Consider the following 23,916-nt stretch of genomic DNA (forward strand, 5'->3'; position numbering starts at 1 on the left):
CCACCTGGATGCACATTCTTTCTGGGCACAGGGTAGGACTGCACTTCCCAGCTTCCTTTTGGTTCTGAAGTCTCACGAGTAGTTCTGGCCACAACTGATGCAAGGACCTCAAGAACTTTCTTTCTTCTCTGCCTCCATTCCAGACAGTGGCTACTCCTGTTAGTAGTGCTCCCTCCCCCTCAACCTCAAAATAAGGATGGTAATGAAGCAAAGTCCCAAATGATATACCAGGGCCAACTGACAAAACCAAGAAATAGACTTTTAATTTAAACCACTGGGATTTTCCATTAGTTACCGGCATAGCTAGAAAATTTAGCACAAAATAAAAATTAAAGTCAACTTAATTCTAAATTTTGCAAATTATATGTAATATTCCAATTATAATTCTGTTTATTACATAAGTTTATCAAGTGCATAACATAAAAAGCTTCTTTCTCAAACTACAGACATGACATACAAAATTAGAAATATCAGCATGTCTTTGTCTCTTAAAGAAATAAGTTCTATTTAATGAAAGACATTAATAAAATGCAGTGACACTAATATTCTCAAGGCTTTCTTCAAGGTGCCCTTTCTTATACCTCACATGGTATGAAACAATTTTTCAAAGAATGTTCAGTCTTATTTAGAATATGCATGCTAATACGAATTATCCTTTAATTGACCAAAAGGGACTATACTTTTACCTGGTACTGCCTCTACTTGTTACAGTTACATAAGGTTCTTTTCAAATTCATAAATTATGGGAGGGGAAAGGGGAGAGAAGACCTTTTTAAATAATTCTTTCCAAGTCCCCAACTCTCTTTAATAACATATTATTTTCTATGCATCAAAAAAGTTTAAAAGTTTAAAAACTCCTCACTCTGAAACCTATGACTACTACCTAATGATCTAAAAACAAATTATGTTCTAAGACTCAAGAATATATACAATTACATTAGTGTATTAACAAATATGAATACAACATCATGACATCTGCATGGCTTCATCTTCCAAATTTATGCTAGCCTAGCCATCATTCAGGTTTTTTTAAAACTCTCAAAATGGTCTGCCAACTTAAAAAAATAGAGATTAATGATCAGGCTTTAACCTGTAAGGTCTTTTGAGTTTCTCAAAAGCAAGGCAAAAACATAATCATAAATTACGATAAAAGTATTACAAAAAATCATTAACAAAAATTCACATTTAGAAAACCATATTTCAAGTATCTTTAAGTTTAGATAACTGAAGCATTTACTTAAAAGATACTTCAAAAGAAAAAAATTCCCTACTTACTAATACACTGGTACTATTTGCAATAAAGACGAGGAAAAAAGTAAATAAGAAAATACTTACCCACTTTCAGATGCACTCACAATATACTGTTTGTCACTAGAAGCACAAGCTTTAGACAAACAGGTGATTGAGGCTGTGTGACCAAACAACAGTGCTCGAGGATTAACCTAGAAATACACATATATGTTGATATAAGTACCAAATTTTTAAAAACTAATTTTTAGGAATCCTGTTAATTTTCAATATAAATATATAGACAGATTTGAGAAGAACTGCTCAGAACACCAAAAACTGAGCAACACAACAGCGATCCCCATCCATTTAATGTTCATAATCACATACCAGATAGATAGTTCTGAAGTCAAAATTGGAAAAGCAACAGGTAACACTATTTGCCCAACACATACAGAGAGTCACAGAAGTCAAACGAGGGCAGTCTTCAGCACTAAACTACAGTGTACAGAAGAATCAGATTAAGAACGACAGTTACAAAACAATTTAACACCACTTATTTTTTAAATAACATGTTCATTGACCTGAAAACATATCTAGAGTCTAGATTAACACACTCAAAACTCAAAAAAAAGAGAGGACGGGCACCCTCCCAAATGCTGATAGCAACATTAACTATCAAGAATGAAGAATGAGGGCAGCCCCAGTGGCGCAGCGGTTTAGCGCCGCCTGCAGCCCAGGGTGTGATCCTGGAGACCCGGGATCGAGTCCCACGTCAGGCTCTCTGCATGGTGCCCGCTTCTCCCTCTGCCTGTGTCTTGCCTCTCTCTCTAGCTGTGTCTCTATGAATAACTAAATAAAATCTTTAAAAAAAAAAAAAAAAAAAAGAATGAAGAATGACCTTCACAGATTAATGATTTAGTAACACAGTGCCTTAAAGAATGGCAATATACCCACTATTCTAAAATAGTCTGGCAATCAGCCCCCAAATTTATCTACTTTGTACCAAATGGCATGTTATTACTTCAGGCTTCAGGGTCTTAGGTTATTTCAGGATATATTTTTCAATTAAAAATTTAATACACACAAATAAAATTTATAATATATGTATAAGATATAAAGAATATATTAAATAGCCACATACTCAATATCCAGTTAAGAGAATAGAATATGACAAAGTCCCCTTATACCTATCCTGGTGCCCATTTTGCAAACAATTTATCCCAATTTATTAGTAAAGCTAAACTGCTCAAAATTAAATGTTCCATGAAAGAGTACTACTGGTATTGTTCTACAGTTCTGGTATGTAACAACTGAAAAGATTTTCCAAATAAAATGCATTTTAGTAATCTTTTACGTAATCACAATTAAGAAAATTTCAATCTTTTTTTTTTTTTTTTGCTTAGTTACATAATATGCATTTTTTCCCTCAAAGGCTAAATTTTTATTCTAATTATTTAAGAATCAATCAGTTTATAGTTAGAATGGGCTTGGAAAGTTTTCCCATGCAGCCAAAATTTTCTCATACACCTAACTCCACCTCCATATAGAGATTCAATAATCTTCCACTTAAAACTATGCTCTTGGTCAGTTATGTAATTTCTTCCAAGAAAATCAACTTTACCAATAGTTTTACTTCAAATGTATATAACTTTGTTGGAAAATTCCACTTTCAGCCATTACAACTAGAACTAGACTTTACTTCCACCATAATCTAGAAAAATAAAAATATTTGAATGAAGTATAAACAGCACATGATCATCTTAATAGAGGCAATAAAACTTTTGACAAAATTCAGTATCCTTCCATAATTAAAAACTCTCAACAAAATGAATATAGAAGGAATATATCCCAACTTTATAAAGACTATATATGACAAGCTCACAGCTAAAATCATACTCAACAGGGAAAAGCTAAAAGCCTTTCCTCTAAGATCAGGAATAAGACAGGAATATTCACTCCTGCTACTGCTATTCAACATAGTATTGAAAGTCTAAGCCAGAGCAATTAGGCAAGAAAAATAAATAAAAGGCATCCAAATCAGAAAGGCAAAAGTAAAATTTTCTCTGTTTACAGATGACATGATCCTATATATCTATATATCCTAAAGATTCCACCGAGAGACTGCTAGAACTAATAACAAATTCAGTAAAGTTGCAGGATGTAAAATAAACATACAAAATTCAATTGCATTTCTATACACTAACAACAAAATACACTAACAACAAAATATCCACACAAAATACGCTAAACAACAAAATGTCTAAAGGAGAAATTGAGAAAATCACACAATAGAATCAAAAAGAATAAAATACAGTTGACCCTTGAACACAAGAAATCTAGAAAAATCTAGAAAAAGACTCTACTGGAGCCAAAAGTAAATACAGCAGTCACAGTAAACAAGTCAAAATACTAAAAGCAATTGTTTTTCTAAGTATGTTTTTTATTGTTTTTTTTTTTAAACAATCCTTTAATAAACAAAATTAGTCCATCTGAAACTCCTCAATCTGTAGGGTCCTAGTCTTGGATGGGGATAGCTGCAAAATTCCAGTTCCGAAGCTGTCGGAGGCTCAGTGCAGATGGGGACTGCACTGAACATGTTTCAAAGAACATTTGTAAAATAAAACTAGAATATATGGCTTTGCCACCCACCGTCAGATAAAAGAAAAAATTATGTAAATGAAACTGTATTTTTTACCGTATCTTCATAAGTACAAAGTTAGCTAAAAAGAAAAGTTTAAGATATTTTCATAAATCAACATGTTCCTTTAATGAACAGAAACTTATTCATTAAATAGAAGTTTTCTAGAGTTTAAAGAAAGAAAAAGATGGCTTTAAGAAATTGTTCTGAATGACCACTAAATGCCAAGCAGAGCAACCAAAAATATATCTATGCCTATTATCAATGCTAAATCACAACTATAAAGACTTAGCATCAGGAAACTACAAAAGAAAATAAGTATTAATATAATCAAAGAGAAAATATATGGTAAATTATATTTATATTTCTTTATATCTCTTTATATTTCACCATATTCCACAAAAATTTGTTACATCACAGTTATTAACTAGACATTTTACACATAATCAGTACAAAGAAATAATCATAAAATAATCTGTTCAAGGCAGCCCGGGTGGCTCAGCGGTTTAGCGCCACCTTCAGCCCAGGGCCTGATCCTGGAGACCCAGGATCAAGTCTGACATCAGGCTCCCCACAGGGAGCCTGCTTCTCCCTCTGCCTGTGTCTCTGCCTCTCTCTTTCTCTCTGTGTCTCTCATGAATAAATAATCTTTAAAAAAAATAAATAAAACAAAAATAATCTGTTCAACCAATTCATGAAGACCATCCCTCCCCTCAAGACCACAGAGTTCAAAAGTGACAATTACCAAGTTATCAGAGGCAAGGCAAGATGATCATAATGAAAATATGTGATGTGTCAGTTCTAAAGTGTAAATAGTAACACCCACATTCTAACCTGGGACCTTGAGACTAGTTCATTCTATAGTCAGCCATCATTCAACACTTTTTTTTTTTTTAATCTCCTTGTACCTTTTTTTCCCTTTCTACACCAGAGATTTGTTCATTAAATAAATCGTTATGTGCAAGCACTGTGATAACTGCTTAATATGCATTCCTTCACAGAATCCTTACCACAAGCTTGGGTGGTACACCATATTTTAAATGTGGCAGGACCTAGACACAAAATGGTTAAGTAAACTGCCCAAAGTCACACAGCTGGATACTAGAACAGCCAAGATTCAAGCCAAGTTTTGCCCATCTCCAAAGGTCAAGCTCTTACTTTTACTTCTTTCTTCAATAGCATGGCTGATACTATTCTCTGCATAGATCTGTTTCCCTGATAGAAGGAAAGTTTCAAGAAGATAGGAACCAGTCTCATTATATCCTGTAAATTTGTGGGTAATGGAAGCTTTTTACAAACATTGCTTGTAAGAGATGGTGTCTGCATCGATAAGTTCCTCCTCTACTCTTATCACCATCTAAGTGCTCACTAGGTTGTATACATTACCTCTGCAATTTCCTCCGGACATTTTACTACCATGTTAGACCAGGGTGCCCTTTTGCATAGAATAAAGGAAATCAAGATATGGATGGCAAAAATTTTAGCTACAGTTTTTAATCCTTTTCTAACAAAGGAAAAGAAGATACCAGAACTTCAGAAAAAGGTCTTATTGGTCCTTCATAGGCATAAATAGCTACTACAAAGTATAATACTAAAGACACTCCACATATTCCAAAGACAATAACCAAGCCAACTTTTATTTAGCTTTCTTTCCCAATGGATAAATAGTCCAATTCTCTTAATATCTTTCAAAAGATCTATTTCTCTCCTAGCCCCACTACCACCTCCCCAATACTTCTCACTCTCCCCAGTTTTATCCCTCTTACTTGAACTTAAATAAATATAACACTCTAGTAAAATCTATGCAACATAGTGAAAAAATTGTTTCTAAGCTCTCCTGAGTCTTATTGTTTATAATCACTTGTGATATTTTATATAATATATTTGATATAACAACATGTGATTTTTTTTTTTTTCTCGTCATGGCTACACTGCTGATTTACATTTAGTTCGCTATCAATCCTCAGGGTGTATCACATTCTATGGCACTTCTTTCCAGCCACTTTCCAACATGTATACCCAGGCCTTACATGTCATTCAAGTGTCATTTTTCCCATTCTAGCTGTTCCATGCCTAGGTGTATACCAAAGAGCAACAAACACAGATGTCCACACTAAAACTCAAACACAAATATGCGTAGCAGCATGATTCTGTATGGCCAAAGTACAAACAACCAAATGACCAAATGCCCATTAATTGATAAATTTAGTATACCCATATAAAGGAATAGTATTTGGCCATGTAAAAAAATGAAGTATTGTTACATGCTACAATACAGATGAACTTTGAAAATATTATAATAAGTAAAAAGAGCCAGCCACAAAAAACCAACATATCATTCCATAAATATGAAATGCCCAGAACAGCCCAACCTATAGAGGAGTTATATTTGGGATATTAATTTGATATATTTATCATATCAAATTAACATCCACACATATATTGCACATTGTAAAAAGAAATAGAAAACAGATTAGTGGTTGCCTTGGGAGGAAATGGGGGTATTGGGAATGATAGCTAAAGAGTACAGGGGGTATTTCTGATGTAATGAAAATGTTATAAATTTGACTATGGTAATGTACACTTTATTTTTTAAATTCAACTAACTTAAACTAAAAACAAAAAACAAAAACAGCTCAACCATTTCTCCCAATCCCACCCCCACCTCTGGCAACACCAATCTGTTCACTATGAGCTTCATTTTTTTAAAATATATGTACATATTTTTAGATTCAATATATATGGATATATATACATGCGTATATATATAGTCGCACACAATTTCTTTAAATGAGCAAATCATATAGTATGTGAATTTTATCTCAATAAGGCTGTAACAACAAAAAAAATACTTAAAAAATCAATTTGCTTGTCCTATATTCTAGCTACCACCCCATTTTCTGTTACCCTTTACAGAATAATCCCTGGGGAAAATATCAGAGAGGAAGATTAAAAATATGGGGGGAAAAGGAGAATAAACCCTGAGGTGTTGTGTTAGAATTGGAGGTCTTAGTGTGTAGTGCGTGTATGTGTGTATGTGTGTCTGTGTGTATTCCCAATTCCTATTTCCCTAGTTTGTCCACTGAGAAGGCCTAACAGCACAACACACTGTGCACTCCACATTCGGCAATAAACACAATCAAATTTATGCTTTATAAAAAGTTTTGCCCTCTTCAAGACATTCACATTAGCAGGTATAAATATTCAAAACTATTTTTAATACCTTTGGAAACTTCCTTCAGTCTGGATAAACTTCTTTTGAAAAACCTTAAGTGTAAGGGTAGATATAACCACTGAAAATAGCCAAAAACCAGCAGAAGACAATCCTGATGAATAATACAAATTATCAACCTGCGTAATAGTAATTTGACTCAAAACAGATTTCACAGAAAATATATTATGACGCCAAGTGTTACTCTGGGACTACTGTTTTCTATTAAGAAGCTCTTTGTAGCTAAAAAATACAATAGGCATTTCAGATACTCACTTCCAATTCTACTGAAAGATCCCAGAGGCATATTTGTCCATCATGACATCCAGTTACAATCGTGGTCCCATCATCTGTTAAAAGTACTGTTGAGATGCAGTGTGTTGGTGCTTTGCGACCCCAAAGAACAATGGGTAGGACAAGGCTATTTCCTGCCATTGTGTTTTCAAACCTGGAAATGTTATAAGAATAAGGTCAAATATTACATTTCCTTCTAAAACATACATTTGTATTATGAATCCAACTTAAACTTCCTGAGTACCAAGAATTCTCCCGAACATTATATATGACACCCATATATGTAAATACCTAAAATCTCATTTTATATATGTAAAATCTAATTAAAATCTTAATTCTCATAATAAATCACGCAGTAAGTACTATGGTCACACCTCTCTCACAGATAAAGACTGTGAGTCAGAAAGTCACAAGGTGAAAAGTGAAATAATGGAATCCAATCAAACCCGGGCAGCCTGACTACAGAACCTATTTTATTCACTCTGCTATGCTACCAATGACAAGTAAGGTCTATAAATTTGTTAGGTCTCCAAAACAATAACAGATGGCAATGTCCAAGAAAAACTCAGCATAGTGTGCTAAACATTAAAAAGAGTATGTTCAGTGGGAAACTCATTCAACTATATTTACCACAACCTATAATGTCTCAAGATCATGAATGTCTTTTATTGTAAATTCTGAAACTTGAGGGGAAAAGGATTTCTCTTTAAGTGTATATGGGAGTACACCTTTTGCAGGAGAGAACAAATACAAGGAATTATTCCTTCATATGACAAAAGCAAGATCTAGTTGGTGAAACAACCAGATTTAAGTGTTATAAACTGTGTGGCTAAAAACTAAATATAGGTTCAGAGAAGTCAGAGAGAAATGAAGACTGGAATAATCAAAGGGTTCCACAGAGACTGCCAGAACTTTTTGGTTTTTAAAGATTTTATTTATTTAATCATGAGAGACACAGAGAGAGAAGCAGAGACACAGACAGAGGGAGAAGCAGGCTCCATGCAGGGAGCCCAATGTGGGACTCAATCCTGGGACCCTATGATCATGCCCCGAGCCAAAGGCAGATGCTCAACCATTGAGCCATCCATTGTCCCGAGACTACCAGATCTTATGCGACACTACAGGGTCACCTATAGGCTTGACATGGTCAATCAGTAATGGTCACTGTAGTGATTTTTTTCTGCCCCAAATTTTTAAGTGACAACAAATGATATGTGTATACCTATAGACTCTTTAGGATGCTAAGACTGTCCCATAAAGTTTCCAGAAACACTTAAAGAAAAAACCATTTTCTATGAAGGAAACTAGTCTAATAGCCATGGTCTTATTGCTAGCTGCTTCCAGCAAGACTCTTCTTTAAACTATTACCTACACTTAAAAAAAAAAAAAAAAACAACAAAAACCACTAAAATCGCTTTTAAAGAATAGTCACTGAATGGGGTGCCTGGGTGGCTCAGCCAGTTAAACGTCCCACTCTTCGTTTTGGCTCAGGTCATGATCTCAGGGTCCTGAGATGGAGCCTTGCTCTGCCATGGAGCCTGCTTAGGATTCTCTCTCTCCCTCCTCCTCAGCTCCTTCCCTCCCTCATGGATGTGTGCTCTCTCTTGCTTAAAAACAAACAAACAAAAAGTCACTGGAAAGAAAATGAGGCAAGTAAAAAAATCTAAAAATCTATACTAAAATTTTTTTATAAGACTACATGACTTTCATCAGTTTATATCCCCCAAAACTTCATCTTTTGCCTACTAGTATAAAGTATGCATTTAAAGAAAAAAATTCCAAGTTCACTTTCTATTTATCATGTTCACTATTTTATAGGCTACCATGACACAATTATTTCCATATTTCTTTTCTGCATATTTCTATTTGATATTAGGAAATGAAGCAAAACACTAAAGCAATTTTAATAAATCTGGTAGAACATGTTCCTGGCTAAAAAAAGATACCCAACAATGACTTTTTCTAAAAAGCAATCTGGAAGTAGTTCATTTTTTCATGGTGACAACATTCAGTATTAAATTAGGGATGCGTGGGTGGCTCAGTGGTTCAGCATCACCCTTTGGCTCAGGGTGTGATCCCAGTCCCAGGATCGAGTCCCACATCGGGCTACCTGCGAGGAGCCTGCTTCTCTCTCTGCCTCTCTCTCTCTCTGTGTCTCTCATGAATAAATACATAAAATATTTAAATAAATAAATCATATCACCCCAAGACTTCTCTCAATTAAGTAAGATCACAGCATTGAAGACAGTATGATGAAATCTGGAAAGAACACTATTTCTCTAGATATTTGAGGACTCATATTCAATGCATACTGGATTTGCTTAAAGAAAATGCAAATATAGAGATTCAGTACTAAGGAATATGCGTGCTATGTGGAGATGAGCCAACTCTGGTGCAACACGAAAAAACATTCTGATATTCGAGTGACAAGGCTACTCAAGAAAACCTAGAAAAAGAATGCATTTTACGGCCCTTAAAACATGAGAAAATAATCATCCATAACATGATAAAGGTATATACTACATCATTAGAAAACACATCATCAGTCTCTAATTCAACTTCTCCAGAAGCTAAAATAATTACAAAGATTTAGATAAAAAACAAATCCCCAGCATCCTCCCCAAAATCAAGAACAGTCAACCAGAACCTGAGAGGAATTCTCATTAAGGGCAATGAAGGATTTTCATAAAGAACTGTATTAGTTTCCTAGGGTTGCAGTGCACACAAACTGAAGAGCTTAAACAACAGAATATATTGTCTCACAGTTCTTGAAGCTAAAAATCGGAAGTCAGGTATAGGTAGGATTGGCTATGAAGGGAAGGATCTATTCCAGGCCCCTCTCCTTGACTGTAGAAGGCCATCTCCATCCATGCTCACATGGCATTCCCCCGTGTGCACATCTGTCTCTGCACATCCGTCTCCAAGTTTCCCCTTTTTAATAAGGACATCAGTTATACTGGATTAGAACCTACCCTGATGACCTCATTTTAACTTGAATACCTCCATAAAAAACCCTATTTCCAAATGAGGTCACATTCTGAGGTCCTGAAAATCAAAATTTCAACATACGATTTTTAGGGGAATACAATTCAATCCATAACAGGAACGTATGCTTTTAAAAGAACATAACCTGGGGCACCTGGGTGGCTCAGGTCATGATCCTGAGACCCTGGGATCAAGGCCTGCGTGGGCTCCCTGATCGGCATGGAGTTTGTTTCTCCTCCTTCTGCTCCCTCCCCCACTCACTCACACTCACTCTCTCAAATAAGTAAATAAAATCTTTACAAAAAATAAAAAATAAAAGAACATAACCTAAAATTAACTCATTACCCAAAAAGCAATTCTCCCTTAGGAAATAATGGTAAAGTGGGGGTCCCCAGGTGGCTCAGCGGTTTAGCACCTGCCTTTGGCCCAGGGCGTGATCCTGGGGACCCGGGATTGAGTCCCACGTTGGGCTCCCTGCATGGAGCCTACTTCTCTCTCTGCCTCTTTATCTCTCTCTCTCTCTCTCTCTCTCTGTCTCATGAATAAATAAATAAAATCTTAAAAAAAAAAAAGGAAATAATGGTAAAGAACTTCACTATATCTTTTCCAGGAGACATTACATCAGCTAGTTAACTGCTTATCTAAGGAATATGTGAGAAGTCAGTCTAACCAAGGTAAGAAGTCACCATCTTATGTCTTATGTTGGGGGCGGGGGTGGCAGAAACCAGATTCCAAAATTCACTGCTGTATTTCAAAGGAAAGTAGATGGTAAAAACTAATCTGTCCTGACCTATAGATATACATACCCTTGTCAATGGTCTTTATTCACAGTGCTACTTCTTGATTGGTATATAAAAAAATCTAAATAGAAAGTATTTGTTAAGTGAAATATTTCAAAGATAAATAATCATAAAGAATACCTGAAATGAAACATGAAACTGTAGTGAGAATCACAATCAGTAGTTGTTATTGATGTGTCTTGCTGCTGGGATTAGGGTAGTTCCATCAAATGCAGAATAAGCAGAATCAATTTCTAAATAAACAATAATTAATCAAAATGGCTTGGTGACCAACAGGAAGATGGTATCGAAAAAAAAAAAGGAAAATATACTTTCAGATCATGGCTGGGGCAACTGGAGTGGAGGGAGGCAGTCTTATTTATAGGATTCAGGCGAAGAAGTAGATTTGTACTCCTGGGTCTCAGAACACACTTGATATTAAAACCTCCTAGATAGGAGAGTATTAAATCAAAGTTGGGGGAAGACTGTGGAGAAATGGGCTTGGGGAAATGTTCAAAAGTTGGAGGCAGAAAAGACTGTCAAGGACATTTTGACAGTGGCTCTGCTATCTCTTGCCAGGAGACATCCTTACTGTGTGAGTTCAAAAATAGGAGAGCTAAGCCTTTCCAACACTTCTCTAACTCTACACTAGACATTTTGTTATGTAGGGAAAATAAACTTCTACAACTTTAAGGCCACAATTTCTAAGTTTTATTACACATAAATATATGATCTTCCTCACTGCACACTCAGGTAACTACTCCCCCAAGTTTGTAAGAATAACTCCCTGGAATACATGACGTAGTAAGAAGAATGACAAACAATTACATAAAGGAAAAATGTTAAGACTCCTAGAAAGGAAGGGGGGCTTTGTTGGAGGTGAGATGAAGACAAGGAAATAAATACAACCATCATCTATGGCCAGACTCCTTCCAACACCAGCAGAAGATAATTAAAATTCATCTTAGCTAAACAACATGTGAAAGATGAACCTAGATGGTTTAGATAGCTCACTGTACAATGTATGTATAGTTCAGTTTTATATAAATCCAATATATAAAAACTAGTCTTGCTTAATTTATGAGAATTCAAGAAATTTCCTCACCAGAAGAAAATACCAGTATTTCTTTTCAGCACTGAAATATGCTTCTTCTTACTCTGAAGATTCCTTTGGATATTCTAGGTTCTCTTAACTTCCATACAAATTTAAAAATCAGCTTGTAAATGTCTGCAAAAAAGCCTGATGAGATTGTGACTAGAGCTGCATCAAATTCATTTATCAATTTGGGGATCACTGAGCTATCTAGTTTCAATGAAATATTACTAATGCAAAAGTGTACTCTAAAAGCAATCTTACTTGGGGCACCTGGGCGGCTCAGTCAGTTAAGCATCTGCCTTCAGCTCAGGTTATGACTCTGGGGGTCTTGGGATCAAACCCCACACTCAGCAGGGAGCCTGCTTCTCCCTCTCCCTCTGCCTCTGCCTCTCCCCCCACTTGTGCTCTCTTGCTATCTCTCAAATAAAATCTTTTAAAAAAGTAAATAAAAGTAATCTTACTTCTTAAAAGTATCTGAGGTCAAAATAGCACACGTAGCTTCTTAATGAGATGTCACACTCTTATTTCATAAAATAAATCAATATAACCTGGTCCAACAAAGTTAACCAACAGAGAAAAATCAAATCAAAATCAAATAATTTTGTGGCTCTCTCCAGAAAGGTTCTGAATTCTTCCTATCACTTTTCTAAGAGAGTAACACTTTTCTTCTAGAAAACAAAAAGTTTAATAGAGAACAAACTGATGGTTATCAGACAGGGGCAGGTGGAGAGATGGGTGAAATAGCTGATGGGAACTAAGGACCATATTTGTGATGAGCACTGGGTGATACTGGGAAGTGTTGGATCACTATATTGTATATCTGAAACTAACATTACACTGTATGTTAACTGACATTTAAATAAAAACTTTTTTTTAAAAAGTGAATTACTAGGAAAACAAAAAAAAGTAGTTTATGTTAAAAATACTAACATATCTACTCATGCAAGGAGGAAGAAACACTGTAAGGTGTATTATATACATATATATATAAATAAAACTAAAAGCCATATATGCTAAAGTGGACATGTGCCTAATGTATGAACATCTTTAACTTTGAAAAACTTTTTTAGGGGATAGTAACATATTCTCTATTGAAACAAATTATTATAAGATCATATTAATTTTTCTTAAGAGCTTACAATCGCCTGTAGCATACACAACAAACACATTCTATTCATGATAGTTTGAGACTATAAAATCCTAACTTGAATTTCAGAATTAAAAAAAAAAAAAAAAAAAAGATGTAGGGGTGCCTGGGTTGCTCAGCGGTTGAGCATCTATCTTCGGCTCTGGTCTTGGTCCCAGGTGTCCACCTTCAGCTCAGGGTGTGATCCCAGGCCAGGGATCCAGTCCCAGATCTGGGTCCCTTAGAGGAGCCTGCTTTTCCCTCTGTCTATGTCTCTGCCTCTCTCTGTCTCTCATGAATAAATAAATAAAATCTTTAAAAAAACAAAATCTGGCTTAAAATTACATGTAGAGGGGATCCCCAGGTGGCTCAGCGGTTTAGCGCCTGCCTTTGGCCCAGGGCGTGATCCTGGAGACCCGGGATCGACTCCCACATCAGGCTCTCAGCATGGAGCCTGCTTCTCCATCTGCTTCTCTCTCTCTGTGTGTGCCTCTCATGAATAAATAAATAAAACCTTTAAAAAAAAAATTACATATAGAGACTGGCTATTAAATTAAAAAAAGAATTTTTAAGATTTTATTTATCCATGAGACACACACACACACACAGAGGCAGAGACACAGACAGAGGGACAGAGGGAGAAGCAGGCTCCCTGCAGGGAGCCAGATGTGGGACTCGATCCGGGAACTCCAGGATCACATCCTAAGCTGAAGGCAGGCACTCAACCACTGAGTCCACCCAGCCGTCCCTAAATAAAAATTTTTAACTGATCAAGCTTTACAGTCAAATATCAGGAGTTCTAGATTCTACTTCTCATTTTGCCAATAATCATGTCTTTGATCATATCATTTTTAAGGCTTAGTTTTCACCCCAAGAGTTATTTATAAAATTAATTCTGAATCCTTCTGAAGTCAAAAAATAAAAATAAAAATAAAATCGTAAGAGCAGAGCTCTTGGGGCACCTGGGAGGCTCAGTGGTTGAGCGTCTGTCTGCTTTGGCTCAGGGTACGATCCTGGGGTCCTGGGATCGAGTCCCACATCGGGCTCCCTGCATGGAGCCTGCTTCTCCCTCTGCCTGTGTCTCTGCCTCTCTCTCTGTGTCTCTCATGGATAAATAAGTAAAATCTTTAAAAATAAATTTAAAAGGGCAGGGTTCTTATTTTTTACCTCTAAGTCATCTCTTTTGGTTGCTTTAATTTCATGTATTTCTCTATTTCACTGAACTTCCCGTATTTCTCAGTTCTGTAGAGAAATACAATTATACTTCAGTCAACAACAATAAAAATAATCATAATTGAAAGAACACTGAACTCACAATCAGAAGAACTGTATTCAAATCCTGGCTCTTCTATGGAATCTTGACAAAGTTGCCCCTCTGGGTCTCGGCTTCCCCATCTGTAAATGATGGACAATAATATCCTCTTTTAAGAAAGCTGTGCTAATAACAGAGAGAAACCATACATGTAATACAACTAGTGCAATACCTGCACATGACAGATGCTTGTAAATATTTTTTAAAAACACAGACTTTGCTACTTCTTCACATTCTGCTTCCACATTCACTGGCTTCTTCCAGCACTGCCATTTCATATTTAATAAACTTGGATTTTTAATAAGGTTATGATCTTTCAATGACTTTCTGCTATAACATAAAAAAACTATTGTATATGCTTGTCAGACACAATTCTATTATCTGCAAATATGATAATTCAGTTCTGCACGACTTTATTAGAAGTAATGCTACAAATTCCTACATGATACTAAAATAGCTTTCAAATTAAATTCTGTCTCATAATAACAATTATTAGTATACATTTTAAACAGCATTTCCCAAGTTTTCATTCTGTGCTCATAGCATTACAGCAGTAGATAAAATAGACACAACTCAACTACCTAGTGGGACTTACACACATGGAAGCAAACAATTAATTACTACAGAGTGTGATAGAGGAAAAATCTCAAGACCTGTGGAGACACAAACGATAGATATCCTAACCTGTACTTTCACAGATCCAGGAAGGATTCTTGGAAGAAATAATGGTGAGACTCAGTAGGAATTAACCCAGGAAGAGGTTCAGGAAATCACATGTTTTAAATCCCATAGGTAAGGGAGCTCAATTCTTTCTCGACAGTGAAAATAGTAGAGTTGGCATTCAGAGCACAAAGGTTGAATGAAGAGACAAGAAATAACAGGTAAATATGCACCAAATCATAAAGGACTTGATAAGCCGTATGAAGGAATTTGGAGTTAAATTGACAGAAATAGGAAAAAGGTCAAGTGTTTTAAAGCTGTATTTGTTTTTCAGATCACTGTAGCTGCAATACAATGGCTAGGGATAAAACTCTGGGTTTGATGACCAGCGGGGCTACCACAGTATTGCTGGTAAGCAATGATGGTACTGAGGAGCACCTGGGTAGGCTCAGTAGGTTAAATGCCTGCTTTCGGCTCAGGTCACAATCCCAGGGTCCTCTGCCCCTTGCCCCTACTCATGCTCTCTCTCTCTCTCAAATAAATAAATCTTAAAAAAAAAAAAAGAAAAAAAAAAAAAAAAGAGAGAGAGAGAGAAAGAGAGAGAGAGAGAGAGAAGGAAGGAAACGATAGTACTAAAATTTATCACAATCTCTCATCACTTAATTTCTGTGCTTTTTTGTTTAATGAACAAACAACTACTACTCTGCCCTGCTACTCTATATGCTCGTGTTCCCTAAGATCAAGAGCCACAACTGTGTATTCACCACATAATGTTTATTAGCATAATGTCTGCCATATAGGATATCTTTAATAAATATATAATACAAGGTAGTAGTGGTGAAAATGGCAATAATGAGATGAGTATGAGAGTTCTTTTAGAGATACGATAGATAGGTTTCGGTGTTCAGCACACAAAGTTGATAAAGATGCAATATGGATTTTGATATAGGTTTTACACAAAGTTACTATAAGGACAATAGAAAAAAGGCATTTTGAAATATTAAAAGCCCTCTATAAAGGATTAGCACTATTATGATACAGATACCCAGTGAAGTCATCAATTCAGATTCTAATAAATGAGACAAATTATTTCACACTTAACTAGAATTTACTAACTATAGGTTTTGAGAAGGGAGAAGATACTACAAGGTTTCACATTAGTCTTGAGCAGGATCAGACTAAAGAGACTTAGTGGTCTCATAAGTAGATCTCTAAATAGAGAAGTGACATGCTAAAACTGTGGCATTGTATAAAGTTCGGATTAACATGGACAACACACTGCAGACAGGGAAACAAATATGATGCTACCACAATTAGCCTGGGTGCACAGAGATAAGAAGCTTAACTAAAATTATGAGTTTTAAAAGAAAAAGAAAATACAAGACAATGAAGAAAAATAGTAAATCATGGAGTTTAACGCAATGTGTAAGGGCAGAGGCAAGAAAAAGACATGTGACTATTACTTTCTAAAACAGTGAGAAGAGGGAGGAAACAAGCATAAGAGGAGGAAGGGAAGTGATAGCATAAATGAAGCAAAAGGGGAACAGATGCATCATCTGGTCTCAGAGAAATTAGAACTCAGAAAACATTTTCATAAAATGGCAGCAGAGAATTCAACAGAACGTGTCCACAGGAGCAGTAAAAATGAAATCACCCTTTGCCTGTATCAGTAAACCAAGTCACTGAAAGTTCATGAAATGGGGGTCTATCTCCTGGCTTTGCTTGTTTTTGATGTTGAAGCTACCGTAAAAGAAAGGCTTTTATAGTTGACAAAAAAAAAAAAAAAAGAAGAAGAAGAAAAAGGCTTCCTAATTTAAAAATGGAGAGGATATAGCCGATTTACCATCTAACAGTTTGTATTTTGGTGGTATTTAGGTCATTGGTAATTCTCTCAAAATCACATGGCAAACTGATCTCAAAGCTCAAAGGCATATACAGACCTCCTGATTCCTAATAAAATACTCTTCACTTTTTTTTTATAGATTTTATTTATTTATTCACGAGACACAGAGAGAAAGAGGCAGAGACACAGGCAGTGGGAAAAGCAGGCTCCATGCAGGGAGCCCGATGTGGGACTCGATCCCAGGACTCCAGGATCACGCCCTGGGCAGAAGGCAGGCTCTAAACCACTGAGCCACCCAGGGATCCTACATTTGTTTAAGTAGGCTCTATGCCCAACATAGGCTTGAACTCAACTCTGAGATCAAGAGTTGCATGCTCTATCTACTTAGCCAACCAAGCGCCCCTACTCTTTCTTCCCTATTCTCTATGATCTTCATTTACTGCAAACTTCCCTATACCAGAAAACATCATTCTCCAGTAGCCTGGTTAATCAACGTGTTTTACTAAATCAGGTTACTCAAAGAGAACTGTGGTATTCATAAAATGATATGATGTCTGGGCCCAGCAGAACACAGGGGAGAGAGAAAGGAAATGGGGCATATAAGTAAGATGTTTAAAGGGATGAAGATGAAACAGGATCATAAGTGTGAGGGATGGGTTTGTGGGGTTGCTTTCACTTTTTGTGTGTAGTTTTTGGGTTTGTTTTTGAGGGAGGGAGAAAGCACAAATGTGAGCTGGAGTAGCATGGGGTGGCTGGGGAGGGGGGAGGAATCCCAAGCTGACTCCCTACTGAGCATGTAGCCTGAGATCATGACCTGAGCCGAAATTGACTTGGAATCTTAACCATCTGAGCAACCCAGGCACCCCTCCTGGGTTGTTGATACCAAAGTACTCCCTAATAAACCGGAGTACTTATCTCCATCTCCAAGTCTGCTCATCAGAGAACTCAGGCTATAAAAATAAGGGCTGAAGCTCTTTTTAGCATTAAGACGATTCATTACATTATTCTACTTGTGTGTGTTTACAATTTTCTATAATTTTTAAAGGATACATAGAAAAAACTTTAATATTCATCAATTAGAGATTAAATATGATAGAGCCTTACAATGAAACACTGCTGTATGAGATATAAAATAATCTCCAAAATACATAGTGGAGAAAAAGGTGTGGTGCAGTGTATAAAATACACTCCAATTGTGGGCTTCACAAGGAGGCTATATATGTATCTATATATACATTTTGAAACCTATGGTCTTTGACTATTTCCATTTCCTTACTACAAAAGCCCTCGTGTAATTGAGTCTCTATCCTCAAACAAGATCTAAGAATCTTAAGATCTCCCTCTGCAGGAAGAGATCAACAATTTCTCTAATGTGACACTCCAGGGCAGAACTCTTCAGCACTAGAGAGAAGCGATGCCCTGGAAAGACCTGAGGAAAGAGAGAATGCTTTGACATTAATGGACTGTTGACACCTATTCTTTCCATTCTCTCTAAATCCAACCATCTTATTCAGTCCTTACAGTCTAATAAGGCTGCTAGTTTGACATGGCTGATCACTTGCTAATCGATTACTCAACCCTCTCCCTTCAGCTTCTGGCTCAGTTCTCTTGCAATTATTCTCTTCCTTTTTTTTCAGCTTTCCGCTGCTTAATATATATAAGATCCTAGAAAGCCAAAGAAGAATTCAAGGAACAAGGGAAGATCTTACATCCCTGTGTTTAATTAGATCTGGACTATTTAATTTGTTCTTTTAATAAAAAATTTAGGACAAAATTTATTTTCGTCCTCTTATGACTCCCAACTTTTTATTATGAAAAATTTCAAATGTATAAAAGGTTCAAAAATAGTATAAAGATCACTCAACAAATGCCATACTTCCCTTGTTATTTGTATATACATATACATATATACATACTATTTTGCTAATCCACTTGAAAATAACCTATGCACATGACAATTTGCCACTGAATAAAATATAGAGCTGAAAAATAAAGAGCATTTTTCTTCATAAACACAATACCATTATCACAATCACCATTATCAACACCATAATAATTCTCTAATAGCACCTACTATCCAGTCCACATTCAAATTACTTCAACTGTCTAAAAATGTCTTTTGTAACTTGATACCAAGTTACTGTTTTAAACCAGTAAACATTCAAGTTGTATGCATCAACTGTGGTTATGTCTCTTTAGTCTTTAGTTCTAGAGTAGTCCCAACTTTTTTTTTTTTCATTTTAACTTTAAAAAACAAAACAAAATCAATTACTTATAAAATGTTACACGTTTTAGATTTATGTGATTTTTTTATGATATCATTTACCTTGTTTCTCTATCTCTAATGTGCCAGTAAACTGGTATTTGGATCTAAAGGCATCATTAGGCTCACATAAAACTTTTGGTGAGAATACCTCATAAGTGATCTTGTATGCCTCACACTACATCACCACAGGAGGAATGTACATCACACTGTCCTATACCATTTGATTAAGGTACTGACTGCCAGATATTTCCACTCTATTTTTTCCCCGTTTAAGCTATCAATAACCTATGTAGTGATTCTGATAAGACCATCCTATTCTACAATATCCCAGGTGACATTAGTATCATATCCCATGTGGTTTCTAAAAGCTATAAAACAGGATAATGCATGAAAACCTAGTATGAGATCACTGTTAATTTCCCAGCATCACTTTTTAAACTCTCAAATGCAAAAGGCAAGATGTATTTCTATCCCAGGAATACAGGCATTTTCATAAGAGTCAATGTCATCTCACTATGTGTACTTCCTGTGCCCCTGAGACTTAAAGACAACAACAAACTCAAATCCTCTCTCAAGAGAATGGGCACACATAAACAAGAGTAGGGCTACACTACCCACCTTCCCACGGGGAATGTGAGTAACAGAGACTACATGCTAAGTAGTCCCTTGTCACAGTTACAATAAAAGAAAGAAGAGTCTGTAAAGATTCTCAGAATATTCCTCCATCATTTGTCAGAAGAGGGTGTGTTCAAGTCAAATTCACAATATAACATGACGAAGGAAGTGATCATTAAGATTATGAATTTTCGTTGTGCTATGCTTTGTTACCAATTTACTAAAGACTGGAAAAAACTGAATCCGATCATAAAGACTATTTACTGTAATGCAGTAAGATAGCGAGGCCATAAAATGTACTGAAGAAATCACTGAGCTGCTCACTCAGAACAAAAGGTCTCCGGAATTAAAGAGTTGTGAGGGACATGACCTTCTGAACATTAAGCTTGTCCCTCACTTGACAAGATCACACGTTATTATCTGAGTGGCAAGAAAATCCCCAATGAACAGGACACTTAAGGACCGCTTTTTTAAGGGGAATTCCAATATACTCTTTCAAAAGGACATGTGCAATGAGCAGATGGCAACAGAAGACTACACTTATTTCTTATTGCAAAACAGCCCTGAGCACATGAGAGTCAGGTTTTGAAGAACTGTAAAGCTATCTGGTCAAAAAATATATCACAATTTTTTAAATGATTCATAGACTTTGAGGCATGAGTCATGTTCTAAATTTCTACAGCTGCCATCAGGATGTCTGAATTCAACTTATGCTCTATCACCAACCGGCCTCAGTTTCAAGTGTTAATGATTAAGCTGAAAGCAAACAATGCCCAAGGAGCCCATACATTTCAGGGAAAACAGGCCCCATTTGGTAGAATCAACTTCGACCTACACACCTCGAATCTTTTTTTTTTTTTTTTTTTTAATTTTTATTTATTTATGATAGTCACACACAGAGAGAGAGAGAGAGGGGGGCAGAGACATAGGCCGAGGGAGAAGCAGGCTCCATGCACTGGGAGCCCGACATGGGACTCGATCCCGGGTCTCCAGGATCGTGCCCTGGGCCAAAGGCAGGCACCAAACCGCTGCGCCACCCAGGGATCCCCACACCTCGAATCTCATCTGCATCTCCCATTATTCCGACTTGTTTCCCTCACTTTGCTGTCAAAACTAAATTGAGCACTGAAGTTTCTCATTGCTCATAAATTAACTACCCAGAAATAGAAACAAACATGTTTTCCTGTACTGGAAGTTGGAATGTCACAGTATTCTGGGGATCCGTAAGGTAGGCTGGGTAAGTACAAAGATTCAACAGTCCTACTGCGTAGGGACTAACCCAGCCCCTCCATTTACTGGTTGCAAAGCTCAAGGAAGTATGTAACCTCCTTCCAAGTCAGAATGTCCTCCTCTGTAACATCCCCCTTCTCGAGAGGCTACAGCAAAGTGTTGTGCCTGTCAAAAAATGCTCCTGACAAGGTCACCAGGACTTCCCCATTACCAAATCCAGTGTCAAGTCCTAACCCTCATCTTTCTACCAGCAGCATTTGGCACAGTTCATACTTCTTCCCGGAGATACTTCTCTTGCCCCCCAGATCTTCACGCTTTCCTGATATATCTGTAGCTTCAGTCTCCATCTTTAGCTTTAGCCTTCCTCGTTTTCAACCTTTAAATGTTGGCAAACCAAGAGCTTTGTCCTTAGGCTTCTTTCCTGGCAACTCTCCTTCCCTTCCTTTTACCAAGCCTCATAGCTTAAATACCAACTAGATGTTAACAATCCCAATTTTTTTTAAAGATTTTATTTATTCATGAGAGACTCAGAGAGACACAGGCAAGGGAGAAGCAGGCTCCGCGCAGAAGTCCGATGCAGGATTCGATCCTGGGACCCCAGGATCACACCCCGAGCCAAAGGCAGACATTCAACCGCTGAGCCACCCAGGCGTCCCAACAATTCCCAATTTATAGCTTGGGGCTCTCTTCTGACTTCAAACTCACCAATCCAGCTTCCTACTCAACACGTCCCTCCAGATAGCTAATCAGCTTCTCAAACTTGACCTGTTCAAGGGCGAGTCCCTGGTCTTCTTCCCCAAACCTGCCTCTCCATCTTCACAATCTCAGTTAACAGTGACTCCATTCTTCACCAATCTTCACCATCTCAGTTAACAGTGACTCCATTCTTACAGCTTCACAGGCCAAAATCCTAGAATCATTTTTGATTCTTCTCTCACACACATCCCATATCCCAATCCATCAGAAAACTCTACTGACAATAATACCTCTGAAGAATATTATATCCAGAACCCAAAGACTCCTCCACACCTCGACAATAACCACCCCATTCCAAATCGCCAGCAACTCCCAGCATGGACAATACAACAGCCTCTTAACTGGTCTCCGTTTCTAACCTCGCCCCCTTACAACCTCAACGAAGCATGCAAAATGACACTATTTTAAAAGAATAATAATAACATCATAACACAAAGCTACTCAGAATTCTTCCTGTGACTTACTGTCTCACCCATTGTAAAAGCCAAACTACACAACTGCCTAGCCAACACAAGTGAGGCTGCTGTTCTCGCCCTTGCTTTCTTTTCCTCCACTATGATTCTTGGTTTTCTTCATCAGGCAGTCTTATCTCAGTGTCCCACAGGTCTTCATTGTGCACTCCCTCACCCCCTTCAGATTTCTGCTATAATTTCTTCTTCGTCTCAGGGAGGCCTTTCCTGACCACCATAAATCGCAAAATCGACCACCCCCACCATATTCTATTGCATTTCTCCAGAGTACTTAAAACCCTTTAACACACCAACTGTTTTGCTTATTTCTCATCTGGTTTTCCCACTATTAACACAAGCTCCATGAAGGTGATGATTTAGCTTTATTTTGTTCTAAACTGTATTTCCAGTGCCTAGAATTTCTCCCACAGAGCAGGCACCCAACTATTAGTTGAATAAGTGAACAAAGTACTGAATAATGTACGTTTATTTTGGTTGTTTAAAAAGCTGCAAATTAAAATCCATCTTGATTTTACATGCTTTGGATTTCACAAAAGAGCTGCTTATAAATTACTTTTTCTATAATAATGTCGACAAGTCTCCCTAATCAAATCCCTAACACAGTTTTTTGCCAGCTGCAAATTGTTCCTATGCTGTAGCCTCTTTTATCCTATCTGTGATATATACGAAGCCAGACATACCATAGAACCTATGCAGCTAATTAGCTGACATGGTTTACTTTAATCATTACTACACTCACAAAGGCCTGTTAATGAGTCACAAAACTGTTTCTTAAACTAAGTAAAGTGATATTTTATTAGTGTGAACTTTTCACTCCCCCTAATGGTGATTTTTATTGTTTGTTTGTATTTGAAATGTTTAGAGAAAAGAAGAGCCCTTAAGGAAGACAGCCAAATAAATAACTTGAATGTGAGAACAGAAGGTAACTGGCACACTCTTATCAATCTGTTATCACTGACATATATTAACTACCAACATTTAGGGAGAAATATGAATGTGCAAAACACTAGTAAAATACCTTCGGTAAGCTTGAAAGGTCATAAGTTACAACTGCTAAGCTGAATGAAAGACTGGTTTAAAAAGCCACGTATTTCCAGTAATTTTCTATTTTAAAAGAGCCTACAAAAAAAAACCCTTGGCACTTCAGAAATTTCTTCTGCCCTCAACTACTCACTACTGCCCTAACATTTTGTCCTTCCATCATTTTCTGACTCCCACCAACCTAAGAAACTTTAGCGGGGGCGAGAGGACCCTACCTGTTCATTAAACATCACCAACACATTTTGGAAAAGATGCCTAATTTTATTTAAAGTATTTAATATTTCATCAATATAGTATATATGTTAGTAGAAAAATTCCACTTGGACAGGACTTTCTAAATGCAGTCATGATGTAGGGCTTTTCC

At 36.7% G+C, this 23,916-nt stretch overlaps 1 protein-coding gene across 6 annotated transcripts in view; it reads right to left on the bottom strand.

The window, feature by feature from the left end:
• Positions 1-23,916, bottom strand: part of WDR7 (WD repeat domain 7) — a 353,142-nt gene that overhangs the window by 324,289 nt on the left and 4,937 nt on the right. For 4 of the 6 annotated variants that reach the window (XM_038525930.1, XM_038525933.1, XM_038525934.1 and 1 more), the window contains exons 2-5: positions 14,675-14,754; positions 11,279-11,391; positions 7,356-7,527; positions 1,336-1,442 (exon numbers count right to left, since the gene is read on the bottom strand). In XM_038525930.1, coding sequence (XP_038381858.1) covers positions 1,336-1,442; positions 7,356-7,527; positions 11,279-11,292 — 293 coding nt within the window. In that variant the 5' untranslated portion in view covers positions 11,293-11,391; positions 14,675-14,754. Of the gene's footprint in view, positions 1-1,335; positions 1,443-7,355; positions 7,528-11,278; positions 11,392-12,242; positions 12,262-14,674; positions 14,755-23,916 lie in introns of those variants that run through there. The other 2 variants (XM_038525931.1, XM_038525932.1) reach the window with 2 other exon arrangements.

The sequence above is a fragment of the Canis lupus genome, chromosome 1, assembly GCF_011100685.1.
Source record: "Canis lupus familiaris isolate Mischka breed German Shepherd chromosome 1, alternate assembly UU_Cfam_GSD_1.0, whole genome shotgun sequence".
Taxonomy (NCBI): Eukaryota; Metazoa; Chordata; class Mammalia; order Carnivora; family Canidae; genus Canis; species Canis lupus.